General features: G+C 43.2%; 1 protein-coding gene across 3 annotated transcripts in view; it reads right to left on the reverse strand.

Moving 5' to 3' along the window:
* The window catches only part of si:dkey-172j4.3 (diacylglycerol kinase delta), a 93,468-nt gene that overhangs the window by 34,365 nt on the left and 41,928 nt on the right, over positions 1-17,175 (reverse strand). Inside the window, exon 2 of one of the 3 annotated variants that reach the window (XM_061710392.1) lies at positions 9,483-9,661. The exons of 1 other annotated variant lie outside the window; for it this stretch is intronic. In XM_061710392.1, the coding sequence (XP_061566376.1) occupies positions 9,483-9,626 (144 nt within the window). In that variant the 5' untranslated portion in view covers positions 9,627-9,661. Of the gene's footprint in view, positions 1-9,482; positions 9,932-17,175 lie in introns of those variants that run through there. One more of the 3 variants, XM_061710391.1, reaches the window with a different exon arrangement.

The following is a 17,175-nucleotide window of genomic DNA, read 5'->3' on the forward strand; positions in this document are numbered from 1 at the left end:
CAGACATGGCTGATTCATTGGAGAAAGACTTCTCGGCCCTGGAAATAATATCTGCAATCAGATCTATGCAAAGCGGCAAGTCCCCAGGACCAGACGGGTATCCGACAGATTTCTTCAAAAAATTCTCAGACCAACTTGCCCCTTTACTATTGTCTGTTTTTGAAGAATCACTTTCACATAAGGTGTTACCTCTGACCATGCGCCAAGCAGTGATCTCTGTTATTCTCAAAAAAGGAAAAAACCCTCTAGAGTGTAATTCATTCCGCCCGATTTCTCTCCTTAACACGGATGCAAAAATCCTTGCCAAGGTTCTGGCACGTCGACTAGAGGGGGTTCTGCCTTCCATTATATCACCTGACCAAACAGGCTTTATTAAGAACCGTTACTCTTTTTTCAATGTCCGACGCCTTTTTAACATCCTTTATAGCCCCTCTCCCCCTGGTGTGCCAGAGGTCGTCCTCTCACTTGATGCTGAAAAGGCGTTTGACCGGGTGGAGTGGGACTATCTTTTCAGCACACTGGAGAGATTTGGATTTGGCAATAAATTCATATCATGGATCAGACTTTTATATACTTCTCCAACGGCTGCTGTTCGTACTAATAATAATCTGTCCCTTTTCTTCGAGCTTAAACGTGGTACAAGACAGGGATGCCCCATGTCACCGCTTCTCTTTGCGGTCGCAATGGAACCACTAGCTTTAGCTCTGAGGCAAAATGCGGATATCAGAGGAATTCACCGAGCAGGGGAGGAGCACAAAGTCTCGCTTTATGCGGATGACATGCTCCTATATATATCACAACCCCTTTTGAGTATCCCTAAATTAATGAGCTTACTAAAAGAATTTGGCAAAACTATCTGGCTACAGGGTCAATGTTCAAAAAAGTGAGTTGATGCCTGTTGGCACTAGTAATACATCCTTAAACTCACTCCCCTTTAAAATTAGCCCCAAAAAATTCAAATATCTCGGCATATGGATTACAGATAAACATAAAGATCTTTATGCTGTTAACTATCAGCCCCTGTTATCAAACTTAAATCAGGATATTGAACGATGGGATCCTCTGCCTTTATCTCTAGGTGGAAGAATTAATACAGTAAAAATGAATATACTGCCCAAATTTTTATATATATTTCAGTGTCTTCCCATCTTCTTAACTAAATCTTTTTTTACTAAATTAAATAATCAGATATCCAGTTTTATTTGGAACAAAAAACCGCCCCGGATAAAAAGAAGTGTACTTCAGAGACCTCGCTCAATGGGAGGAATGGCACTCCCTAATTTCTTGTATTACTATTGGGCTGTTAACATTCGGGTACTGTTATATTGGATGGATAACAATAATGATAACATTGACACTGGATGGCTAAATCTAGAGGGGGCATCTGTAAATTCCACATCTTTAAAAGCCTTACTGTGTTCTAAGTTGCCATTTCCACAGCCCATTTCAAACTTTACCTCCAACCCGGTTGTTTTGCATTCAATCAAGATCTGGAACCAATTCAGAAGATCCTTTGCACTTACAGAGCTTTCTCAGGCCGCCCCAATTACACTGAATCATATGTTTGTCCCATCGTTAATAGATGGGGTCTTTGATATGTGGTCCAGAAGAGGTATGGTATCACTGTCTGATCTGTATATTGATGGCAGCTTTGCCTCCTTTGAACAGTTGGTACAAAGATATCACATTCCCAAATCACATTTTTATAGATATCTGCAGCTCCGGAATTTTGTATTCTCAAACTTTGTATGCTCTCCCTTACGTCCTCCAACTGGCCTATTGGATTCAATTTTTGATTGTAAACTAGTCAGAAAACGAACTATTAGCACAATATACGAAATACTATATTCTCATAACTTGATGCCTTTGGACCTCCTCAAAAATAAATGGGAGACAGATTTAAATCAGCAAATTACGGACGACACTTGGCACAAAATAATACAGGGAATTTTTTCATCTTCCATCTGTCTTAGACATGCTGTCATTCAGTTTAAAATTGTACATCGTCTGCACTGGTCTAAAGTTAGGCTCTCTAAGATCAGTGCTGATATCGACCCCACTTGTGATAGGTGCGGGCGTGATCCAGCCACTCTCCTACACATGTTCTGGACGTGTCCAAAGCTCTGCGCTTTCTGGCAGCCCATCTTTGAGACCTTTTCTAAGATCTTTGCAAAAAGGCTTGCACCGTCTCCATTCATTGCACTTTTTGGTGTACCTCAGATAGACTCCCAGCTAGAGATGTGGGAAAGAATGATGGTGGCTTTCTGCTCTCTCCTAGCTAGGAGACTGATATTACTGAAATGGAAAGACCCAGCACCTCCAACATACAGTCATTGGGTTCGGGAAATCATGTACCATATCAAGTTGGAGAAGATCAGATACACAATAAGGGGGTCTACTAGAAAATTTTACAACATTTGGCAGCCTTTCTTAATGTTTGTTGAAGATATGGAGGCAGACAGTATAGTACACTAAACCTCTGTTGCTGTCCTCAGTCATCTTTTACTATTGTATCTCTTTTGTTGCTATTTGTTTGTATTTTGTTATCTGGCTATATGAGCACTGAATGCTGAACTATGTATTTCATACTGTGAACTCTATATGTCTGGTATTTGGGAGGGGGGGGGGGGGGGGGGGGGGGTGATGGGTTTTTTTTTTTGTTTTCTTCTTGTGTGTCCTGTTGAACTTATGTTAAACTGTAAACTATAACTTGTAAAACTAAATAAAAATACCTTGATCAAAAAAAAGAATCGGAAAATTGATTTTTTCAACACAGGCCTAGCCAGTACATAGTTAAACTAATAATAATAATAATAATAATAATAATAATAATAATAATAATAATAATAATAATAATTAATTTAACTTGTAACGCACTTTACATGCAATAATACAACAATAATAAGATATAAAACTCAACTCAAAAACACCTTCCTGAATAAAGCGGTTTTTAGGCGAGTCTTAAAAGAGTCCAGTGCCTGTGCCGCCCTCCGATGGTCAGGGAGACAGTTCCATAAGCGAGCGCTACTGAGCAGAAGGCCCGCTCGCCCATGTGGAGCTTGGTGTTGGGAACCTGGAGGAGCGAGCGGTTTGTAGATCTGAGGGTTCGGGTAGGAAAAGAACCCACCAAACTGGGCGACCACAATGCGTAGGACATAAGAGTCCTGCATGGAGTGAATAGAAGCACTAGTGAGCACAGAGAGAACGCCGTATGTGTGTGTGGATGAGTGCACGTGGCCTGGAGTGTAAAAGCACTCTGAGCGGTCGACAAGACTCGAGCAGCGCTATGTAAACAGACTCCATTTGCCTTTTAAATGAGCTCACGTTACCAACCGGGACGGTGTCCCTCATGCAGGCAGATGGCTGCATGAGGCCTCCGGCCGCATCACAGTGTTTCAAACCATCAATTTATCAATGAAAAGCACCAGTTTAAAATGTTTTCCTGTTAAGAAAATCTAATGATATTAAACAGACAAACGAACACTCGTTTTTATTTTCAGCCGTTAGCCACAAGCTCGCTCTACCGGTGCTGCCAGTCGGGCCTGCGGACGAAGAGGAACCGGGGCTTCAGCACGTAAACATTTTCTGAGGTTACATTATGAAGAGATAAAAGCTAAATGTTTATGAGTCTCATTTACTGTTGTAATATTTCATTTCATTTAAAACAAAAACAAAAAAATAATCAGAATACATAAAATGTATATACCGAAAAAAAAAAAAAAAAAACATAAGCAAAACAAAGCAAATTAAAGAGACAAATCTATATGTAGATAAATATTTCCTGTTTGAAATTGTGTAGGATGAAGTTTCAAAAAACTTTTCTAGTCCTACCCCTTCTAATGTTCTGTTTTTACAATTTCTTCATTTCACAGAACTTCTAAAAGAAAAGCATAAAAGAAAAGAAAAAGTGGTTCAGCTGAGCAAGGCACTTTGGTCACTGGCTGTCAGTTCATGTGTCCATTTCCGTTTTGTATCCATAAAGAGTATTGATTTTAAAGATTTGTTTACACTTACTTAGTGATTTGCATGATTTCATTTCATCTTTGCAGTTGTTCCACAGATTAACTCCCTTATTATTAGTAATACTAATAATCTCATAAACTGCAGTGGTCACCTTAAATAATGTGACTGATGCAGCTCACGAAGAGCTTAGTAGGGGCTGCACGAGCCTCAACTTTCCATCACACAGGTATTTTGTTTCTCTACAATTCACTACAATGTTTTTTCTAGTCAAGCGGATATGCCGGAGGGCGGTTGACTCAGCGCCGGCTTGGCAGGGTCTCCACAGCAGACCTGGAACTCTGGCCCGAGGGGAGAGAGGAGCCGCATGACAACTACAACACAGCCCGCAAGTATGTGTGTGAGCTGCTGGAATTCAAATCAGCTGGGATGGGAGTGTCCCGAGCTGCAGGGGGGGACTCCAAAACTGCACTCGTGTAAAAAATAAAAACAAAAAGCAGCACATTTCAATCCCGACAGGAGGCTACCGGGAGCAGACGGGTGCAGAGCTGCTGATATCAACATCGCTCTGGAAGATTGTGCAGCTTGCAGGTTAATTTGGGGAATGCTGAGGGTGTCGGTGTTCGATATAAAAGGAGCAATCATTAGAAAAAGCAGGTAACTCAACACCTAAGACTGGTTATTTCAGCAGGACAGAACCAAATGTCCTTAATCCCACCATCTTTCTATCTGCAAACGATTCTCTTTGCTTTGGCTTCTCTTTTCGCTTCGGTACTTCTGTTTATTATCTCAGTTCCAGTGTGATGATCCAAATGTCACTCATTGTTTTTGTCCACTTCCCGCTTCATCTTTTGCATTTCTGTCCCACTTTCTCTGCCCGTCTCTGGCGTAATGGCCTCGGCTGGCTGAGCAGCGGGCGTGATACGAGGCTGAGGCACCAGCGAAGGAGCGATAAATCCAATTCATCACTCCGCCACTATCTCATTCCCTCTCTCAGTGTGTCTGTGTGTGTGTGTGTGTGTGTGTGACCGTGAGATGTCCCGCCTTGTAGCAGCACACACGGCTGCTCGTGCTGTCATAGGGTAAGTATATTTTCTCCGAATAAAAATGCCTTTACAGACCGAAAGAGAGCACGTGTGTCCTGTTTCCGCCACGTTAGTGACTAATGACACAACAGTGATCGATGGGTTCATGACATGCATCATTAGCGAGAGGAGATGGGAAAGAAAAACGGCATCAGCCGAGAGAGAGAGAGAGAAAGAGATTGCAAAAACACGAGATATAAGATGCAGGAGTTGCAACAAACCGCCTCCAGAAAGCTGTTTTAGAAAAGACGACGTCTAAAGAAGTGGCAACCTCTCGAGGAAGAAGAGGAACGAAGACACAAACAGGAAGGGTGTAAAGGTCTTTACCACCTGACCATTCAGAGATAACGTCGCCCGTTTCAGCAATTAAGTTTATGAATTATTGTGACATGACCCTGAGCTGCCTGTGGGGAAGCCAATCAGCGTGTTTGTTTGATGAAAGCAGCATGTGACCTGGCAACCGCTGATAGAGCTGAAGTAGGAGCTGTTAATTAAACCCCACGCAGGATCTGCCGACGCACAGGACGTGTGCAACTTCAGGAGACCCGCGGCTGCACTTTAAAGCGGTGCGTCGTCATGACGTCAGAGATTCGCGGCGGGAATGCATGAAACAGCACTGAGAGGCAGAGGGGGCTTCTGGCACCAACGCCCCGACCTTCAGGGCAGGCGGAGAAGAGAAAGCTGCAAAAAGAGGCTCTCTGCCTTATTACACAAGGATAAATATATAATAAACCCAACAGAAAAACATCTAAGATGAGCTGAAAAAGCAAGCAACCGGACTTGAAATTGAATTGAATGTTAAATGAGCCCAACCTCACCAGCTCCATCCAGCTGAAATAACCATCTTGTAATAATCCTACCATCAGGACGTGATTTGTTTATTCCTTTCACATCAACAGTCATAGATCATAGATCCTCTCTCAGAACGGCACAGCAGCTCCTGATCACCCCGACACCGAGACGCTCGGCAGAAGCGAACCGTCGCGGGTGCTTTCACGCCCTCATTCGCTCGCCGTCGCTCCCAATCCCTTCATGAGTTTGTAAACTTGTGGTGTTTTCCCTCCGTTGAGTTTCTGTCCCACACGGAGAGAATTACCAGCATAAACACATCAATTCCTGCAAGAACCTCCTCGCTGCTTTTGATTAGATGCATCTGCTGCAGGAACAAAAAAATAATATAAATACTGGAAGAAAAGCACATGTTGGCGTGAACTCGTGCAGGTTGGTCGTGTCTGGAATTCATCCTCACGTTACCGTAACTTAACTCGGTATTAATGCAGCAAGAAATAACCTATATGGAGACTCTGATGCCCAAACCTCTGGGGCTCTGCACGATTGCCCACCAGGAGGACGGAACCAGATGTTCCCCAGATGATTCAAGTGATCCAGCTCTTTTATTGGTTTATCTCAGATTGCTGTTTCGAGCCACACCCAAGTCCGACTGTTGTGTTCGCACCAGATGAAACACAAATCAGTCGGGTTCATTGTAAGCAGACTAAAGGTCTAAATGAGACATTATAATGTCAAGAGAAGTAGTCACTACCTGGAAACAAAAGTATTAAGAAGACGCAGGCAAAAGCAGCCAGTCAGGTCTTTTCAGAGAGGAAAACACAGAAATGTGCCCCAGGAAGTTTTTAATAAGTTGGATGATGTTCTGTTTATCTCCAGTCAGCAAATCCTGTCCAGGTTTGTTGTCTGGAGGCGGAAGCACCTGACAGAACGTGTGAGTGATTAAAGTGGACTGTTTTCCCGGTTTTCCTAAAGCACAACTTTAAGATGCACATCAGGAACGGATGTGTACCCATGTTGTTTTTATGAACGGCTAAAAACATCTCTACAATAATGGTCCAGTGAAATGCTGAAATGTTTCCTGTTTCAAGGCCGTCGTGGGTCCTGGAAGTACACTCCGTGTCAAATCAATGTTTCTTCGTTTTAGATTTAGCTTGGTCTGGTGTGGCAACCACTCTGCTTGGTTACATTCAGATCATATTTTTGGTTAAAATACCACTTTTAACAATACTGACAATGAAAAATAAGCCTCAATGGGATCCTGTGTGCTACAACTTGACTATAGAGAGTATTGTTTGTGCAGTGGAAACCTTTTTATCCACTTTTCTGCATACTGTATATATGAATTAAACCTAAAGCATATATATGCATATTAATCTTCAAACAAAGGTTGTTTTTTGTGTGTATGTGTGTGTGAGTGTGTTTCCTTCACAAGCCCTCTTGACAGTCTACTATATTTTATTGGTCCCTTAAGAAAAGGAAGAAAAAAAGGGCCAAAGAGGACAAAGATCACCGAAAGTGGAACGTGAAGAAGTAGGAAAGAAAAGACAAGACAGTGATGGGTGCAGTTTGGTGAGAGTGTGATGTGTTGTAGTGTGTGTGTGTGTGTGTGAATAAATGTATCACGTGTCGTGTTTGAGAAGAGAGATACATAAAACAGACAGCTATTTATAAACAAGAGAGGACAGAGAAGGGGGGGGGGTATTCCATTTATCATTGAATAAATTTGCTGTGTGACGTGTGTGTAGTGTAGTGTAGTGTGTTGGGGATGAATGTAGGCCTGTGAGTATAAGTAAGTGTTGGGAAACTGCAGTGGGAACTTGAATTAACATCTTCCCACCATTTGGTCATCTAAATACGTTTAACTAACTCTGGATTACTACAGGGACTTGTGAGTTGGAATAAGCCGTCCTGCTTTTACGTGTAACAACAACATTATGACGCATGAAATCAACCTTTTCACAAAAACCTCTTTCATGCAACTTTTGTATGAAATCATGAGTCTTTCTGATGGATCATGCTTGAGAGGATGCAAGTGTCTCATGTTGTTAAGGTCACAAAGGCCCTGAAGGTTGGCTCGTTATTAGGAATATTTAATGGATCTAGCTGAAATGGGCACGGCAGAGAAAAAAGCATACATGCACGTAGGACATAAACACAACAGACAAAGGTCGCCGTCTCCACCGGCTCACGGTCACGTTGTAGACACACCTTGAAGCTCCTCTTCTGGAGAGATGATGTCTAACAGATATCTGCACACGGCCACTCGGCACTCCGAAGGCCAGACACACAAAAAACTGGCCCCTCCATTAGTTCTCTTCCCCCCTTTTGTTGTCTCATTCTCCTTGGAGCTACATGTTACCAGTCAAGCGGGTGCACACATTCAAACACATGCACGCCTCTCATCTGCATGAAAACTTGACCTTCTGTGCAAGGGCTTGCGTAACAAATCACCGGGACCTGACAAACCCCCCCCCCCAGAGACCTGCCTGACACCAGGAACTGATAATAGATTATGAGTGCAACTATTGAAACATCTGTTGCTCCTAGCTCAGATTAACAGCTCGCCTGTTCACCCTCCAGAGGACGGAGGTAACGTCTCAGCGGCGCTGGGGTTGATGGGGTGATTAAAGTGGCTCCGGATCCCTTTCATTTTGGGATTGGGGCAAAAATCTTGTGAAAACGTCAAAATAAATAGTATTTGTTCTTTCTGGGTGGCCAATGAAGTACTTGCTGATGTGTAGCACAAATATGAAATTATGTGAGTGCTAGTGGGGTTTTCCCACCGTTTATGTCTGTTTTGTTTTGTTAGGTTTTTTTTTTTGGTTTTGTTTTCGTTGTGTTTTGAGGGTACATATTTGGATATCATTTTGGTTCTTTAACGGACCAGCCCCAACTTAGGATAAGAAAGTATGACATTAAGTGTTTCCTACTTTTTTTCTTTTTTTTTTTGATAAGTCCCCTTCATCAAGAAGTAGGTAGGAATATTATTTAACTATTTAATTATTATTTCAGAGTCATTGATAGAACAGATAGGGTAGTACTATCTGGTATTCTCAATTAGTGCATTGAGTAGAATTTATGGTTAGTATATTTGGCAAGATTATAGCACTATGAAATATGTTTTGGTATGTATGGACTTTGACTTTTTTTTTCTTTCTTTTTTTGGAAATTGAGTTGTGGGGGTTTGTGTTCTATGTATCTAAGGTATACCCCTCTTTTTGTGGCTGAAAATATAAAAATACAATAAAAAAAAATAAAAAAATATGAAATTATGTCTTTGTAGGAGCTCATGAGCTCGAGGTTGAGAGTCTCAGGACTGGACACGGCTGGACCAGCTGGACTGGTCTTATTTTGACAACTAAAGCAGAGATTTTAGTCTTGTTTTAAAGATTTGAGAGGTAATAAAAATATTGAAAAGCTTTTAATTTTAATTATGGATTTACGCTTTTTTTTTTTCAAAGTGACTGAGAAAATGAGAAATGAAAGACCCAACAGACCGCGATCAAACGCCTCACCTGCAGCGTGAAGGCCGTCAACCATTCAAATGTAGGGAAATAAAACAAATCTGCTCAATCTGACCCCGTGTTTGAATCCTCTGCGCGATCAACCTGCCTGTTGGCACAATGTTTTCTCCTCCGCACTGACCTCTTCCAGGGGGGGACTCTCCTGAGACCTGTCGCTGCAGCTGGACCCCAGATGCTCCTCGTGGCTGAGCCGGTCCTCGTCCAGCCGCCTCCTCCCAAACAGGGGTGCTACGCAGCACCCGCTCATCCGACACAAGCCCGGCATCTGTGCGCCGCTGACCTCACTTCCTACGCTAGAAACTTGAGAACGGTGAAAAAATCAATGGTAACAGAGTTTGTCACCGGGGCGGTGCTGCTGCTGCTGCTGCTGCGAGGCGGCTTCACAAGTTGCTCTCTCAACTCAAGCTCTTTCCTGGGTGCCGTTTGGGGTTTCTCCCCTTCTTTTTGTTCGAGTACAACTGTGAAAAACCTTCCTCTCTGTTTTTTCTAGGTGAAATTCTTCACCCGGCCGTCTCTGAGTTGCTCCCAAACGCACACACCCTCGCCCTGCTGGAACTCGTCTCGCTCCAGCGGCTCTGTGGATAATACAGGTCTACTTCCTCTCTCAAACTTCCCTGCTTAGGTAGCCACGCCCCCTCAGGTGTGCGCTACACACGCACCTTTAGTGTGAATGCACCCCATTCCCTTTGCCGTCTGTGTTACACACACACACACACACACGCACCTGGAGATAAGGAGGGGCATGCAAATGCCCAGCCCCTTGTGGACACACACCTGAGTGCTTGTGTAAGAGCAGGCCTACTTCCTCCAGGCTATAAATAGAACTGGACAAACCTGTCTGGCTGGCAATGAGCCCCCCCACACACACACAAACAACACAAGCTGGTGTAGTCACCCTTAAGAGGATTGCATTCATTCATTCATTCATTCATTCTCTTTTTTTACTACTTTGCGACTTACGCTGACCTAAACTCAGCTGACACCTCTGGCCAGGACTGCAGCAATGTTCTGCTTCATTAGCAGCGGGCTCCTGGACCCTCGAGGCCTACTGGCCCCTGAAACGCCCCTGAAAGGCAACTGAATATACAAAAGAAGAAAAAAATCTTTCCTGCAAAGGTTGCATTTGCAGGAAAAACTCTCAAACTCCATAATACTTCCCTGTATGTCAGTTGTGGCTGTAAAACCAACCACAAAAAAAGCTGCATGAATGTTTATGTGAGAGGTTTAGGGTTAAAAAAGAAAGACTTAGTAAAGTAACCCGAACCAGGTTAAAAAGGTGTGATACAGGTGCACACCACTGACTAAAGGAGAAACAAAAGAGAAAGAAAAAGGTGATTAGCATAAACATTTGCATGCAGACATCTACATGATGGAGGGCTTCTGTCTAGCAGAGCTGGAAATGTCCCCCCGCGACGATCTGAAACGCTTCTGCCGGCTCCAAACGGACTCCATCTGCACTCATGGCTGCTTTGCTGCCTACAAGCTGTCATCAGACTGCTCACGGCGTCAAACCAGCGCATATGCATGTGTGTGCGTGCCGGGCGGCGTGTCGCTCTCTCTTTAATGAGCAGAAACATGCTGCTCCCTGCAGACTCGTTCACTGACACCAGCTTTCCTCTGTCGTCTCTGTGCTCGCCGCACCATGCGACAGCTTCCTCCGTGCTGTTTTCATTGCAAAACAAAAAAAAGTTCAAAACCCAAATCAATCAGGATTAAGCCGGATCTGAATCAGGTCTCAGAACTTCGTTGGTGACTAACCGTCAGCTCCGTCTGTCTGAGCCGTGCCACTTTTCTTTTGACAGATGTTGGGCCGGAAATGAACATTAACAATTCATCACATGATTTTTTTATCATCTGACGCAAGATTGTACAATAAAACTGTGGGGATACACCGATGCACCGATCAGTGAGTCCGACGGGCACAAACGTCATGTCACGAGCATGAAGGCTCTTTATGATGAGCTGAGAAGACAATCAGTCACATCTGCCATCTCTGGTCCCCGCTGCTTAGAAATTAAAGATGTTGGAGTTGCTTTAGGAGGTGAACGTTGACTTTTGGACTAGTAGGCCATCAAAGGTTATGACGCTGTGTTGACATTAGGGATGGGCGGTATGGAATAAAAAATGTATCACGATAATTTCTGGCATTTATCCCGATAACGATAAAAAAAATACCAATTCAACTCCACCTTTGTAACTATAATATCTCGCTCTCAGATCCGCCATGTTTGTTACACAAAAACGTCATCAACGGGAATTTTTCTTTCTTTCTTTCTTTCTTTCTTTCTTTCTTTCTTTCTTTCTTTCTTTCTTTCTTTCTTTCTTTCTTTCTTTCTTTCTTTCTTTCTTTCTTTCTTTCTTTCTTTCTTTCTTTCTTTCTTTCTTTCTTTCTTTCTTTCTTTCTTTCTTTCATGCTCATTTATTTCCTTCCTTCCTTCCTTCCTTCCTTCCTTCCTTCCTTCCTTCCTTCCTTCCTTCCTTCCTTCCTTCCTTCCTTCCTTCCTTCCTTCCTTCCTTCCTTCCTTCCTTCCTTCCTTCCTTCCTTCCTTCTTCCCTTCCTTCCTTCTTTCCTCCTGCTCTCTCCTTCCTTCTCCCCTTCCTCTTTCTCCCTTTCTTCCTCCTTTCCTTCCTTCCTTCCTTCCTTCCTTCCTTCCTTCCTTCCTTCCTTCCTTCCTTCCTTCCTTCCTTCCTTCCTTCCTTCCTTCCTTCCTTCCTTCCTTCCTTCCTTCCTTCCTTCCTTCCTTCCTTCCTTCCTTCCTTCCTTCCTTCCTTCCTTCCTTCCTTCCTTCACGTACGTAACGCAGAATTCGACTTTACACAAAAACGTCATCAACGGGAATTTATCGTTTTTACCGCGAGATGACAAATTCTTATCGTGGGGAATTTTTTTGGCGGTTTATCGTGAACGGTAAAATATCGCCCATTCCTAGTTGACATTACAGCCCTCCTCACTTCTGACTCTTCTCATTTCTCAGTACGCACTTATTTCTATGAAACGGCCCACTTAGAAGCGCCAGAGAAAGACTGCAGGCATGACGCGCGGCGTTATGTGGTGACCCAGTACCAAAGAAACCTGTGACTACGCAAGAGCATCTGGTTGAGCAATGGGAGGCGTGAGCAAACACAGTCGGCCTGGTGAGTGTCCGAGTCCCTGAGATGAAAGACACGACTGCCTCGACAGGGTTGTAAACAGCTATCAGTTGTTTTGTCATTTATTAGCTCCACTCGTGGCTGAAGAGACTCTCGTAGCGGCACTGCAGCTTCATCACCCACCAGGGCTTCAGTGTTTACTCTAAATGTTTCCTCCATTAGCGTGAACCAGACTGTTTTATGAAAGAGAAAAATAGAAAATAGAATGTAATATTCAAAGAAACTAAAAAAACTGATGAAGACTTCAAGAGGTGGATTTTACAAACGGTGAGCAAAACTTCCAGAGACTCAAGGCATACCAGTGTCCCGTTTTGGCCGTATTTTTCCCCCTCTTTCCCGCCGTCCTCCCGTATTAGTATTTTCCTGTAAATTTCCCGTTTTATGATCAACCAACAAATAATCTTTTTATTAAATATAATACCTTAAAATTCCATGATATAGTAGAGCAGAAAACTGTTTTATTTGCCTTTAAAGCCCAGCAGAAACTGCTTCCAAACTACATTCAGGACCTGTTCCAGATAAAAGAAACCCGCTATGACCTGAGGGGGAGACTCATGTTTGAGATGACGACAGCAAGAACTAATATTAAAAAGAGATGTACATCAATTAAGGCCAGAGAAATTTGGAATAGTTGTAATAACAACCTAAAAATGTGTCACTCTATCGTTAAGTTTAAGAAATTGTTTAAAGAAAATATTGTAAATAAATATAAAACACTATAATTATAAAGTATACTATCAAAAACATTCTAGGATGTGAAATTTAAATTTTATATTTTGTCTTACTTATTTTTTTCTTCTTTATGTATTGTTTGTTTTTTTTTTGTCTGCCTTTTCATCTTGTTCTGTACAAGCCGAAATAAAGATTCATTCATTCATTCATTCATTCATTCATTCATTCATTCATTCATTCATTCATTCATTCATTCATTCATTCATTCATAATATAATAATTAAAAAAATTCCTCTGCCTCTCCAAACTGAAATGTCCATGGCCACCTGCTGCAGCCAGGATGGCAGTTCTTTGCGAGGTTAATGGCAACAACGGGAGCAAACTCGGAACAAAAATTCAGAGAGATGGATGGATGTAATGAGAGAGAAGACATTTCTGCCAAAAAAGCCAAGAATTCATGTAAATATCTCTAAAAATGGGATAGAAAATGTACTTTCCTAAGGAGGAGCAGGATGGGGCTTAGTTACGCGTTCTGAAAGACGTGTAACTGCAATGTTAGTGTCTCTCATGGGGGGAAGGAGCGATGTCCGTCAGCAGCAGCAGCTGGAGGCTCAGAAACATGCGTCCGTGTCATCAGTCAGTGAAGGCCAGAGAGCCACATGAGGCAGTTATTTTAGATTTCTTGTAAACCTGTCTTAAAATATAACCTTGGCTGGGCTGGTGGGACAGCGGGTGCTGGAAAACTTCTCTTATTTTTAAATCTAAAACTTGACAGGTATGATTCAAGGTGAACTCCAAGGTCAGAATTTGCTGTTTGCAGCTTTCTGGCAACTCACATCAACATCTGATGATGTTCAGACAGAACATTAAAAACAACTCAGAACTTGTTGCCTTCATTTCCAGATTTTAAACTGGCTGTTTTTCCTAAATGGTGCAAGCAGACGCGCGCCAGCCGACCTTTGTGAATACAGCGGTGCTTCTGCAATCACGAGGCCGCGCTCTTCACGCTTGGCCAACGAGGAAGCGACCGGTGCCACCGGCTGACGGGATGTTGCAGCTGCTTTCTCCCTCCAGTAGATGGCGGACTGATCAAGAGAAGGGGGTGGAGGAGATAAAGGAAAAAACATAGAAGATAGAGGTGATGGGGTGCACGGGGAGTGACACAGCATGGCAGAGGATGAAATGAGCCTTTTTTTGAGAGGACAGAAAATAACGGGAAAGAAAAAACCCAAACCTGAAAGAGGATGGTTAAAAATAGCAGAGGAAGATAAGGTGAGAGGCGGTAAGTTGTATCGGATCTGGCAGGGCTTCAAGTCTTCACAGCTTTCCAGCTGTGCACATTGGTTGCCGAGTGAAACACACACACACACACACACACACACACCACAAATCTACATTTCTGTAGTGGTCCTACATGGCCATCGAGACATTCACAGCTTTCTCTGCAACACGGAAACTATCTGCGGACATGTGTGCGGTGCCATTCTCTGCAGATGCCCCCTGGAGTGTGCAGAGGATGTAAGACCCGCCCACGTGGCGCTCAGGGTGGCTAAAACGAACGCGGTGGACCGTCTGCAGGTGACATGCCCTGTGTCTGCAGGTGATCATCACACACACATCACCTCCTTTTGCTTTCTGACATTTAAAGTTGGTAATGCAAAGGCATGTGGGGTTACCATGGTAACAGTCTGACTTACAAATCATCCTTCAGCTTGGACATTTAATAAAATACGTGCAAAAATAAAATAAAGGAGAAATTATTTCTTTTTTCTCACCTGGGCTTTTTTTTTTTTTTTTTTTTTAAATGTTTAATTACACAATAAATAACCAACCTTCGCCTGACTCATGCACACCTGTGTGTGCGTGCAGCGACCTCACTGCTCTGATCACCACCACAATCATATTAAACTATGCAAAAATAAATAATATGAGGGAGGAAAAAAACATAAAACATGCAGAGACAGATCATTTGATGCACAAACAGCTTGTGTTCTCAGTTATGCATAAACAAAACATCGGCCACACACACACACACGGACGCACACACACACACACACACACAGTCAGAACAAGGCGTGGGAGGACTTTGCACCATGGCGACCACATCCTGTCTCATGTAATAGACACACACATGCAGCAGTGATATGTGAAAAAAAGCAGAAACTGATGACACCAGTTGCTCTTCAGATGGACAGATGGGCGGGGACGGCCGCACACACACACACACACACACACACACACACACACACACACACACACACACACACACACACACACACACACACACACACACACACACACACACACACACACACACACACACACACACACACACACACACACACACACACACACACACACACACACACGTACTTCTTCAAGTTTAAATTTAAGTTTAAATTAGTGCATTTTCAAAACATTTTGAGCACTGAAGGACACGTAATCTGCTGCTGCTGGTGGGGGGTGTTGCCTGGGAGCATACGGAATAAATCTGGCTCTGAAGCTGAATAATCCTCCCATACACACACACACACACACACACACACACACACACACACACACACCCACACACACGCACTCGCATGAACAAATAATTCCGTCAGCCAGAAAGCGATGGATGGCGGAAGAAAGGTGGAAGGTCTCTCAACGTGCTGATGCAATTAGCACGTCGGCCCTTTTGTTTCTGTAATTTGTGTTGTTAATTACATCGGCGGGTTCCTGCACTGCTGGAGAGCCTTCACACCAATAAAAGCTCTTGCATATGCAGTGGAGATGGAGGAGCTATTACGTCTGGGAGGAGCAGGGAGGTAGAGAAGGGGAGATGGGGATGGAAAGAGATCGACCAGGGATCATGGACTCGAGCCGCTGCTCCTGCACTTTTAGAGGAGCCGAGGCGGTCAGAGCATCTCTATCTCTATCTGCCTCATGGACGCCTCCCCCGGGAGGGATTTGGGGCATGTCAAACCAACGAGAGGCCCGGTGGCAGACACAGGACCCACTGGGACACACTCACACACCTGAGCGGGTCAGGGACACCTCAGCATCCTCCCAGAGGAGCTGGGAGAAAAGACCCGGCTGTCTGCTTGGGCTCTCTACACAACCCGGATAAGTAGCAGTTAATGGATGGGAATGAATACACGGATTATACAAACACTCACAAGCGCACACACACACACACACACGTCCTGTTGTATTGTTGCTCGGTTTGTCGTTTCAAGTTTAAACACCGATCATCTAACTCTTCTGCAAGGTCAACTATTCTACATTTGCACATTTGTTGCATCTCGGATCAGCGCCACAATAAACTGTTGTGAAAAATAGACATAAAGACTGAAAAACACAAAAAAAAGGGTCCATAGTTGCCAGAAATGTCACTTACAGATCAGCAAGTGGACAAAGACAAACCTGCCTCCCTTACTCTCTTCATATGAGATGAGGGATTTCCATGGCAACCCACGGAGGCTTTTCCCACCCTCTCCACTCGTTCACTCATTGAGATCATAATTGCTACAGTAAAGTGAAGCCCACTGAGCTGGAAATAAAGCTGATTGTTATCATTTTTTCCCCTTAATGTGCCAACATTTCCAGACCCGAGGAACAGGAGAAATACCTGTGTTGGCTGCAAGTTTCAAAGAATAATGAATAATTAAACATACAATCTTCCTATGAAAACTGCATGATCCCTTGTTACGACTGAAGGTTAAAGATGCTTGTTTCATAGACATAAAGCTTGTATTTCTTTCAAATATTGTATTCGCATTATCACATAGCTTTTCAAAAACTGAAGTCAGACCTAATATGGACTTAATATCTATCTATCGATCTATCTATCTATAAGGTAAAGTAAAAATACGACGGGAGGGAATGCAAAAACAAGGAATGCACATATAAGGAAAAAGAAAAAGAAAATAAATATATTTCTGCTTTTATTTTTGAATTATATCAGTTTTGGTCCTCCATAGCCATGATGCGTTTACTGACAAAAGACAAAA

Source organism: Cololabis saira, chromosome 20 (genome assembly GCF_033807715.1).
Source record: "Cololabis saira isolate AMF1-May2022 chromosome 20, fColSai1.1, whole genome shotgun sequence".
NCBI classification, from domain to species: Eukaryota; Metazoa; Chordata; class Actinopteri; order Beloniformes; family Belonidae; genus Cololabis; species Cololabis saira.